General features: G+C 42.7%; 1 protein-coding gene across 4 annotated transcripts in view; it reads left to right on the top strand.

Annotated features, from left to right (window-relative positions):
• Positions 1–6,020, top strand: part of PIMREG (PICALM interacting mitotic regulator) — a 52,955-nt gene extending 46,935 nt beyond the window's left edge. For 2 of the 4 annotated variants that reach the window (XM_077294393.1, XM_077294392.1), the window contains exons 5-6: positions 2,439–2,485; positions 5,197–6,020. In XM_077294393.1, the coding sequence (XP_077150508.1) occupies positions 2,439–2,469 (31 nt within the window). In that variant the 3' untranslated portion in view covers positions 2,470–2,485; positions 5,197–6,020. The remainder of the gene's footprint in view (positions 1–2,438; positions 2,486–5,196) is intronic. The other 2 variants (XM_077294391.1, XM_077294389.1) reach the window with 1 other exon arrangement.
• The last annotated feature ends 6,021 nt before the right edge of the window (positions 6,021–12,041 follow it).

Below are 12,041 nucleotides of genomic sequence, written 5' to 3'. Positions count from 1 at the left end.
ATTTATTGAAGCTAGCAATTGCTTTGATCTGCTCGGCCACCAGAGAAGATACAGTTTGGCTTCTTCCATATCATGGGATTTATAAAATGGCTAATATATGGCGTATTCACATAATAAATGGAATGGTACTTGATGGGCACTGATCTTTCGGTAGCTTATCATAAAGTTGGCACAAATATTATCTGGGCCACGAACAGCCACACTGAATTACCTTGCGTAGGCCTCTGTGGGTGGAAGTAAAAATGGGGTATGCAGGACTAGTTACTTTTTTTTGCCCATGTATCCTATAAGGCAATACATTTATAATTTCCAAATGACAGCACTTTATAGTTTGATATTTTCATTTTCAGCATTGATTTTTTGTGTGTGTAGTTGTGGCAGCAGGTAGGGGGGCAGGACATGTTTTCACTTTGTATTCTACAATCCTTTTGACCTTATGGAATATTCTATGTATATGCCATTAATGTCTGGCAGATGCGGAATCCATTTCCGGTAGTGTACTCCCCTCCTGCCTTGTGGAGCAGCAGCCAGACACGTCATTCGTGCATATTTTTCTGTTCATGCCAATGCTTCTGTGAATATGCCATGTGCAATATGTCTTAAGGTAAAAGTACTCCATTAAGGGTTTTTTTCCAGCCTTGAAACTTGAGATGACTTGCTGATCCCTGGCAGTCTGACCACTGGAGCCCCCAACAATCCGAAGAATGGTCACTGACCCGTAGAAAAGGAACTGAGCGGCACTCGATGTGTTAATCTTCACAGGCAGTAACAATATGGGAGACGTCTTTGCATAAACTTCAAGCCACCAGTCTATGAATTTGCAGACGCGGAGTGGTGCTTAGCATATAAAGTAAACAAACTTTCCGACTTGTTCAAATAACAAAAGATGCAGCACTCACCAGATTTTTGCTGAAGATAGTGTCCTTTATTCACTTTAAGCGATGTGAAACATGTTATACGGAGAGGCGGCAGGAAAGAGGATTAGGTGCGGGGGAGAGGAGAAGGACTACGGCCGTTTCACGCCAAATGCGCTTCCACGGGTCCAGGTCCTGGACCCGTGGAAGCGCATTTGGCGTGAAACGGCCGTAGTCCTTCTCCTCTCCCCCGCACCTAATCCTCTTTCCTGCCGCCTCTCCGTATAACATGTTTCACATCGCTTAAAGTGAATAAAGGACACTATCTTCAGCAAAAATCTGGTGAGTGCTGCATCTTTTGTTATTTGAACAAATCCGAAGAATGGGGCTCTGCAGAATTAAGCAGTTAGTCGTGCAATGTTGGATAAGGCCTCCCTTCTATTCTAAGGGCCCCGTCACACTTAGCGACGCTAAAGCGATCCCGACAACGATACGACCTGTCAGGGATCGTTTCTGCGTCGCTATGTGGTCGCTGGTGAGATGTCAAACAGTGAGATCTTCCCAACGACGCAGCAGCGATGCGGCGACCTGTAGCGACCTGTACAACGATGTCGTTGGTCGTTGTGACCCTGTCACATGGCAGCTATTATGACGATTCAGACCTCGATGAGGGACGTCCTGTGTGACGTTGTAGTCAACGAGGTCGTTGGTAAGGTGTCAAACACAGCGATGTGTGCTACCCAGCGGGACCTCAACGATCAAATAAACGTCCAGGCCATTCCGACACGACCAGCGATCTCACAGCAGGGGCCTGGTCACTGCTACGTGTCAAACATAGCGAGATCGCTACTGAGGTCGCTGTTGCGTCACAAAACTTGTGACTCAGCAGCGATCTCGCTTAGTGTGACGGGGGCTTAATGGAGCCCTGTGAAGTCCTGTTCTCTGGATCGCTGGGAACTCAGTAGTCAGAAACCAAATGATCAATACGTTGTTTCCTATCTTGGGTAAACCCCTTTGATTGTTATAAATGCAGAAAATTTGGTTTCAGATCTATTCTGCATAGAGAATAGAGTTCACATTGGTAATTGTTCTGCCCAGATTCCTGCATACAATTGTATATGGAAACCCGAATTGTCCTTATAGCTTATGCGCTGTTGGAGATAAATCCCAACCAATATCTGCTGGTTTGTGGCAACCAGAACTTCTAAAGTCAGACATGCTTGAATGAATGATGCTTCGGCGCCAGCCATCTCGTCCCCTTCTCTCATACACGGGAGCGCTCTTCTGTTCTCTATGAGAATGCCACCGGCAGACATCTCTGATGGCTCATACACTTTGGCTTGTCCACCGAGCTCATTAATACCAGCTGATTTGTCTGACATTAGTGTAATGCATAGGAGGGGCCTTAAAAACTAAAACATTGAGCTCACTTGTAATAAATGCTGTGGCCTGGTGTGTTATACACTGACACAATCTACACTATGCTGAAAAGCTCCTGCAATGACTTTAGAAGAAGCCAAGTAATCTGGCCTAACGTGCACCAAACAATCTGCTGACATGTATTGTTCTTCCATCTATTATCAGCGACATGATCGTTTCTCTCATTGATAACTGAAGAATGTGTTTGGCAGGTAAAGTTCCAGAGTTTTATTCAGTGTGTCCTATAAAGCTTTGCATGACGTGGATCTATTTACTAACCCACCTCGATATCTACGTTTCTCCTTTAAACCACTGACCTTTGACGCTAAGGCTGCTTTCACACTAGCGTCGGGTAACGCACGTCGCAATGCGTCGTTTTGGAGGAAAAAACGCATCCTGCAAAGTTGCCCGCAGGATGCGTTTTTTCTCCATAGTCTTGCATTAGCGACGGATTGCCACACGTCGAATCCGTCGTGCAACGGATGCGTCGTGTTTTGGCGGACCGTCGGCACAAAAAGTTCCATGTAACTTTTTTTGTGCATCGAGTCCGCCATTTTCGACCGCACATGCGTGGCTGAAACTCCGCCCCCTCCTCCCCGGACTGCAGAATGGGCAGCGGATGCGTTGTAAAACTGCATCCGCTGCCCACATCTTGCAGAAATTTCACAGGTTGCATCGGTACGTCGGCCCGACGCATTGCGACGGGCCTGTACTGACGCTAGTGTGAAAGTAGCCTAAGACCGCTGGTATTCCTTTAACACTTTTTTTTACATACACTGGGATCACATGTGTCATATTTCCAGGACTGAATCTATAAATGTTTGGTATGTGTTTGTCATTTACATTTATCTTCAATTCATTAAAGAGGATCTTTGCGGAGATATTCTGTGCCAAATACTTTGCTTGCTAATGCGTTAAGAAAAAAGAAAAACAAAGTAAAGTCCAAGTGGGTGTTAGACAGTTTTCACTGGGGGTGTGTACTTCTTCCTGTATGATACTGACCAATTATAAGCAGGGAGCAACACAGCAGGAAAAGAAAACTCCCCCGCCATACCTTTTAGCAGGTTTCTCAGTGTGTGAGATGTAATGATACAGCCCTGATCTACTGGTCTACAATCCTGCATCAATCCTTGTGGGGGGAGGGCATTGCAGCTGAGGTAAGCTGTGTCACATTACAAACCCTTCCATCAGCTCTCTCAATTACGAAGTGTGTCAGTATCACACTTATGTCTGCTGTGCTGAGGCAAGTTGTAGTCACTCTGCAGTGAAGTCTGGCTTTCATTACATTTCACACAAAAGTTTGTTTTGGGCTAATCCTGTGAGAAACCTTTGGGATACCTCGCTCTGCTCTCACTGCACAGTGATTATAAACTTAGCATAACAGACATTAGTGTGATTGCTCATTCTTTGAGCATTCTCCTCTGGACAGGTAGAAAGTCTTTGTAATGTGACACAGCTAAACTCGGCTGTGCTGTCCCTCTTCCCCTACCCCCCCCCCCCCCCCCCCTTTTTTTTTTTTTTTTGATAACCGGGCGATTCTGAACGCGGTGATACCAAATGTGTGTTTGATTGTTTTTCATTATTGTTTTATTTTGAATGGGACGAAAGGTGGCTGATTTAAACTTTTTATATATTTTTTATTTTTTTCATATTTCAAAACTTTTTTTTTTTTCACTTTTGCCATGCTTCAATAGCCTCCATGGGAGTCTAGAAGCTGGCATAGCCTGATCGGCTCTGCTATGTAGGAGCGAAGCTCAGATCGCTCCTATGTAGTAGATTTACTGCATTGCTATGAGTTCTGACCACTGGGTGGCGCTCGCAGCAATCTGGCATCAACAACCATAGAGGTCTTCAGTAGACCTCTGGTTGTCATGCCAACGAATCGCTGACCCCCGATCACGTGACGGGTCAGCGATGCGCGCATTTCCGGCCCGATGGCCGGAAGCGCTTGTTAAATGCCGATGTCAGTTTGACAGCGGCATTTAACTATTTAATAGTGGCGGGTGGATCGCGATTCCACCCGCCGCTATTGAGGGCACATGTCAGCTGTACAAAACAGCTGACATGTCCCGGCTTTGATGCGGGCTCACCACCGGAGCCCACATCAAAGCGGGGGTTCTGTCCTCAGACATACTATTCCATCCGAGGACAGAAAGGGGTTAATAAACGCTAATTTCATGATTATCATCTAGTGACGTGATCTTAAGTGCATTGCAAAAAAAATCATTCACATACTAAATTGCTCAGTGAGCAAAAGTGTGAATCCCATTCATACCGGACGATGCACTGCCGAAACCCAGGCCAGCTTTTGCTCACTGAGCGATTTTTTTTTTTATTTTTTTTTATTTTTTTTTATATAGAATTAATATTGTGGCGATTGTAGTGTGTCACCCATCAGTCCATGTAAACAGATCCTGAGAGGGCACATATCCCCCTTAGTACTGTCGGGCTTTTTTTTGTGTATTTTTAAACTTATTTTCAAAACCTGAGGAATGTTTAGTTCCCTGCTTGGGAGGCTGTTTGGGGCTGTCCAGGGATAGATCTGACCGTACTAGGCTGTAATCTTCCTTCTTCACACACACAACCTGGCAATGAAGCTTTTCATACTCCTCCTGCTCCAACTCTGCTCTATCTCCTGGCTGATACTGACTAAATGACTATCTACCTCATTGGTCCTGAAAATGTTTCCTGTGTCTATTCTCTTTCCCAATCACCCATGTGTAATGGGTAACTGATCGTGTAAAGAAAAAAACAACAAAACAATGTAAGCGTATGAATGATCACACGTTCTACTGAGGATATGGTTCTTTTTTTTTTTTTCTTTTGGGTCTTGGATGAATGGTTGTGGTAAGAAATGCATGAATCTTGAAATATATATATTTATCCCACGTGTTTGTCTGTTTTTTTTTCTTTTTGTCCTCAGGAAAGAAGCTATTTTAAATTACCACAGTGTAATGACCAAAAACCTGCGTTGTACTCACCATTCTCGGCTGTCTTGGAGAAGTACAAGGAAACCTCAGCGTACACTTGAAGGCTGGACTGAGGTGGCGTTAACCAGTATTGGCAATATTGGCGCGCGTTAACGATACACGATGCGTAACCATCTTTGTCTTTTTTATACTTGTATGTCCGAATGGCCATTACTAACCGCAGCGCTGTGCGAGACGTGTGTCCTGTGCATTCTGACTGTATCTTTCTGCTACAAACGACTTTTATCCACAACACTAATATTCACTTAACGGTTTATTTGAAGAAAGAATGAGCATGTAATGGGTAGTGTTTCATATGCGGTTATTATTGAAACCTGCTGGTGTATGGGGTCACATTCAGCAGCTTCTGACAGGCACTTTTTGGAGCAATCATTCATAATTCAAATTGGCCTTGTCTCCTTAAACGGAGTCAGGGCAAATATATGTCCTCCAAATTATTGATACCTGTCTGCACATAAAAATTATATATGAATAAACTGGCAAAAAATCCCATAATCTAGAGTATGCTGAACAAAGTGATGTATTCACTGCAGAGCTGGAGCCACTTTTCTTGATTTTACTAATATTGATTATCATAAGCTAATGAATTGCTAAGGTTTTAAACGAAAGCAGTACACTTTTATAAAGCAATATTTAATATGCAATGCAATCGGCTTGTCTACCTATTTGTATAATGCTTGAAATGAAGGAAACACTTTTGTACTTTGTGATATTATTGGAAGTGTGTATATCTTCTGTATCATAATAATCATTTCTGAAAAAATGCATGTGTGGGCTTCTTTTTATTTTCAGATGACTTTTTTTTTTTTAATACAGGGATAATTTTATTATCTTCATTACTCAAGGCAGTAGCAAAAGGGTCATTCCGTGTCAAGTGGACCAGTGGTCCCCACTCGACCTTCTCCGATTTTGCTGAAAATGTATAAGGATGTACATGTATGTTTGAAAAGAGGTTCTGTAAATTTTTAGGGCCAGATCTCAAATACATTGGGCACTGTTGACCTTTCACTGGAGGTTCCACCAAGCCTGCCGCTTCAGCTAAGAGGATTTTGCAAACTTTGGCACATAGCCATTAGAGTTCTATACTGGCTATGATGCTGAAATTTGGCATACTAGCCCAACTTTTGCTGCTAAACACGATAAAATTATTACCGGCTATGGCAAAAGAATATTTGGGCCGCAATTTTGTGTCAAAGTAGCTTGAAAAACGCGTCGCATAAAATTTATGCCAAACTTTGCCCATATATAACTCAAAACCAAAAACCAATAATAACTGGTGCTTTGCCCTGTACACCAAACATCTACATGACTTTGCATTGCTGCAATATCACGGTCAAAGCATATGTATTTGTGGAAATATTCACACCCACATATGATGAAAAACTTAAAAAAAAACGAATTTTACCTATTTTTAGGTCAAATTTCTCAAAAAGGGTACCCCTAAAATATATTAATTCTGATATCATTAGAAAGAGCACATTTTTCTCTACAAGGATCATTGAGGTTTTTTTTGGAGTCTCTCAGTTTAAGAAATGAAAAATGCCACTTAACATGGTGTTATTTATTAATACGCAATGGATGGTAACTGTAGTATTCAAACCCTTGCGTTGGTCCATGGTGGTTATACCACAACCAATTCCCTAAGAATTGGTATTATAATCCTATTAAGAATTGTAATAATGCTGTCTTTCGAGAATTGGCAGCCCCATCGCCTAGGAGCCATGGCCGATAGCCGTGCAAGGCAAGCCTCGGGCGGTCTCTTTATTGCAGGTTCCGAAGTCTGAGGGTGGGTGTCTTTGCCTAGGATCCCAAGCCTAATATTGGGTATCTTTTGTTGGTTCCCAAGCCATAATGTTCAGTCTAAGTGGTCTGGAATTGATGCTGAATTTGCAACATAATCGGTTCAGAAAAGCTATATTGTCGGCCCATTGCTGTCCAAAAAGGTCCAAATCTTGACATTGGCACCTAAAAGTTGGTCCATTAAGGCTATATCAGACGAATTCGGTGTCTCTGAACGAATGGTCAAACAAGCTCGAAAGCTTAAATGTGAACATGGGATCTTAGCCTTACCTAGAATTAAGTGTGGCAAGAAAGTTTCTGAGGAAGTGAAGAAAAAGGTGCAGGCATTTTTTGAGGATGATGAATTCAGTCGAATGTGCCCTGGTACAAAAGACTATGTATCAGTGCGAATAGCAGGAGAAAAAAAGCAGATGCAAAAGCGACTATTACTGAGCAATATGAGGGAAATGTTTGTTGCCTATCGGGATCGGAATGGCCCTCAAATTGGATTTTCCAAGTTTTGTGAGCTTCGGCCAAAGTGGTGCGTAACCGTTGGATCTGCTGGAACACATTCCGTTTGTGTGTGTGTGTACCATTCACCAAAATGTCAAACTATTGCTTGCAGCATGCCCAATCAATGATGACTACAAAGAGCTCATATGCAAAATGGTCTGTGGAATTGAATCCAAGGACTGTATGCTTGGCCGTTGTGATAAATGCCCGGGTCCTGAAGTTTTAAAAGAATTTCTAGTCAATGTGTTTGTCAACAGTGACCCTGAAGATATTTAGTTCAAACAATGGATTCACACTGATCGAGACACGCTTGATACCAAACAACTGACTATAGAAGATTTCATTGAAGAATTGGTTTTGAAAATTTCTAAACTTTGTAGCCATCACTACATCGCCAAGCATCAAAGTTGCTATCTGAAATCGTTGAAGGAAAATCTGAGACCTGGAGAGCTTATGATCCTTATGGACTTTGCTGAAAATTACTCATTTATTGTTCAAGATGCCATTCAAGGTTTCCACTGGGAAAATAGTCAAGCTACAGTACACCCATTTGTAACTTACTTCAAGGAGTTAAATGGTGAAGCTGCGCAGAACATCAGCTTGTGCATAATCAGTGATTACTCACAACATGACACAGTTGCAGTCCACACTTTCTTAACAGTAATTGTGGAGTATCTCAAGACTCTCATCTATGGGATTCGTCATATCCACTACTTCGGCGATGGATCTGCAGCCCAGTACAAAAATTTCAAAAATTTTCTCAACTTGTGCCACCACAATGCTGATTTCAATATCAGCGCTGAATGGAATTTTTTTGGTACCAGTCATGGAAAGTCACCCTGTGATGGGATTGGAGGGACAGCAAAGAGGTTGGCAGCTCGTGCCAGTCTTCAACGCCCAACTGAAAACCAAATACTGACCCCGGTGGATTTATTCAACTTTTGCAATGAGCAACTGCATGGAATCAAGTTTTTTTTTGTTCCAAAAGAAAAAATTGACGAAATACGGGTAGTTCAAGAGGAAAGGTTCAAAGATGGACATACAATTGCTGGAACAAGAGAAAATCACCAGTTTGTGCCACTTGATGACAAAAAGATTCGCATTTCAAGGGTGTCAAATGACCCACCATCTTTCATTGCCCATGTACATAGATCTGTCAGATCAGAAATTTTGTGCCAATTGTAAACCTCCAGCCAGGGCAATACATTGCCTGCATTTACAATAGGAACTGGTGGATTTGGAAATATTTCTGAAATTTCTGTCGACGAGCATGATGCATTAATAAATTTTATGCATCCTCATGGACCAGCTAACTTCTTTCACTGGCCTGTGAGAAATTATAGATGCTGGATTCCCGAGCAGTCAATCATTGCAATAATTCCAGCACCAGCTGCAACATCAATGGGCCGACAACACACCTTCTCTGAACCGATTATGTTGCAAATTCAGCATCAATTCCAGACCACTTAGACTGAACATTATGGCTTGGGAACCAACAAAAGATACCCAATATTAGGCTTGGGATCCTAGGCAAAGACACCCACCCTCAGGCTTCGGAACCTGCGATAAAGAGACCGCCCGAGGCTCGCCTTGCACGGCTATCGGCCATGGCTCCTAGGCGATGGGGCTGCCAATTCTCGAAAGACAGCATTATTACAATTCTTAATAGGATTATAATACCAATTCTTAGGGAATTGGTTGTGGTATAACCACCATGGACCAACGCAAGGGTTTGAATACTGCAGTTACCATTCATTGCGTATTAATAAATAACACCATGTTCAGTGGCATTTTTCATTTCTTAAACTGAGAGACTCCAAAAATAAAAACTCAATGATCCTTGTAGAGAAAAATGTGCTCTTTCTAATGATATCAGAATTAATATATTTTAGGGGTACCCTTTTTGAGAAATTTGACCTAAAAATAGGTACAATTTGTTTTTTTTAAGTTTTTCATCATATGTGGGTGTGAATATTTCCACAAATACATATGCTTTGACTGTGATATTGCAGCAATGCAAAGTCATGTAGATGTTTGGTGTACAGGGCAAAGCACCAGTTATTATTGGTTTTTGGTCTTGAGTTATATATGGGCAAAGTTTGGCATAAATTTTATGCGACGCGTTTTTCAAGCTACTTTGACACAAAATTGCGGCCCAAATATTGTTTTGTCATAGCCGGTAATAATTTTATCGTGTTTAGCAGCAAAAGTTGAGCTAGTATGCCAAATTTCAGCATCATAGCCAGTATAGAACTCTAATGGCTATGTGCCAAAGTTTGCAAAATCCTCTTAGCTGAAGCGGCAGGCTTGGTGGAACCTCCAGTGAAAGGTCAACAGTGCCCAATGTATTTGAGATCTGGCCCTAAAAATTTACAGAACCTCTTTTGAAACATACATGTACATCCTTATAAATTTTCAGCAAAATCGGAGAAGGTCGAGTGGGGACGATTTTTAAAACTGGTCCACTAGATGTGGAATGACCCAAAAGAGAAGGGATCGTACTATGCAGCCACCTGTCCAATCAGTTCATGAAAAGGAGAGAAATAATGTGATGTTACACATCTGCATTGTATTTTGTGTTGCTCTAAGCAACCTCCGTCTTTTTAAAGGGAATCTAATAATCGCTAATAACAGCGAGAGCAGGTGGTGGCTGATGGGAGCATTTTATCAGCCGGCGCCTGCACTGTAAATAAATAAATAAAAAACGTCATGGGTTTACCTGTGTTTTTGTAACCAGCCAGGCAAAACATATAGCTACGGGCAACCTAGCAACCATCATCTGTCAGCGTTGCGTTGGCAAGATAGTTTTTCATGAATGGAGGGGTGTCCGTATTTTTGGGGGGTTTATTTTACATTATTTAAATAAAAAAAGAAAAAAACGGCTTGTGTTCCCCCCCCCCTCCCACCTTTTTTGACAATCAGCCAAGCTAAAGCAGATAGCTGAGGCCTGGTATTCTCAGGCTGGTAAGGGGCCTTGGACATTGACCCCCACCTCCAACCTAAACATAGTAGCCCGCAGCCCCCCACAAAAGTCACATCTATTAGATGCACTAATTCTGGCTCATTGCCCGACTCCTCCCACTTGCCCTGTGTTGGTGGCAAGTGGGGTTGAGGTCACCTTTGTATTGTCCGGTGACATCAAGCCCACTTATTAGTAATGGAGAGGCATCTATAAGACACCTATCCATGACTAATCCTATAGTTGTATTGTAAATAACCACACAGCCAAAATAAAGTCCTTTATTTGAGAAAAAAAAAAAACACAAATTGTTTAAAAATAACAGTTATACCCTCCTAACACCCATTCCACTGAAGCCATGGTCTCCTGTAAGAAAACAAAATAAAAAACAACCATTTACCTCAGCTGTGCGTCGTTCTGTCCCACACCGTAATCCATGTCTGGGGATAAACAGTTTTCCACCTGGATGGTGCCAAGATGCGACCGTCCAGGCTGAGAAACACTGAGGAATGAGCTTCTGCGAGCTCAGCCTCAGTGACTAACGATGATGTTTCGAGGTTACCACAGGTCACGGGCGGTTGCGTTCCCAGCCAGGCCAGTGCCCTGTGGTGACCTCTGTGGAGTCACCGCTAGCACAGTGAGAAAAAGTCTCATGATGCAGCGCTGATCTCCAACAGTTCACCGGTAGAAATGAGAAATTTCTCCCTGTGAACTCACCGCTGCACCATGAGACTTTCTTCTCACTGTGCTAGCGGTGATCTCACAGAGGTCCCTGCAATTCAGGGGCTCAGCTGGGAACGCAGCCTCCGTGTCCTGCAGTAACCTCGATGACCTCACTGCTAATCACTGAGACTGAGCTCACTGCAGCTCATTCCTCTCTTCTCGGCTTGGATGATCGCATCTTGGCTCCGTCCAGGTTGAAAACTGTTAATTCCCCAGACATAGATTACGATGTGGGACAGAACGACGGACAGGTAAGGGATATGGTTTTTTTTTAATGTTTCAGTGGAATGAGCATTAGGTGAGTATAACTGTTTATTTTTATTTATTTTTTTAAATAAGACTTTATTCTGGCTGTTTATTTCAATATAACTATAGGATTAAACGTTTTATAGACGCCTCTCCATTATTAAGCCGTGGGCTTGATGTCACCGGACAATACATCACCCCCCACAGGGCAAGTGAGAAGAGCCAGGCCAAGCTCCAGAATTGGCACCTCTAATACATACGCCTTTTCTGGGCATTTGCGGTCTGCTATTTTTAGACTGGGAATAACAGCTGTCTGCTTCAGCTTTGCTGGTTGTCAGAAATGGGGGGCACCCCCCCTTTTTGTTGTCGTTGCTTATTATATTTAAAGCGCAGGCGCCACCTAATGAATACTCTCATCAGCTGTGACTGTTCTCACTGTTATTAGTGGCAGTAGATGTCTAGGTTGATGGGAGTAGTAGTCACATCAGCCTACGCCAGTGATCAGAGGTAAACTTTTTACCTCCGATCGCAGCTGTGGGCTTGCTCTGTCATTTGTAG

This window comes from Ranitomeya variabilis, chromosome 3 (genome assembly GCF_051348905.1).
Source record: "Ranitomeya variabilis isolate aRanVar5 chromosome 3, aRanVar5.hap1, whole genome shotgun sequence".
NCBI lineage: Eukaryota > Metazoa > Chordata > Amphibia > Anura > Dendrobatidae > Ranitomeya > Ranitomeya variabilis.
Note: the sequence above shows the minus strand (reverse complement) of the source record. Positions and strands in the feature narration are given on the sequence as shown.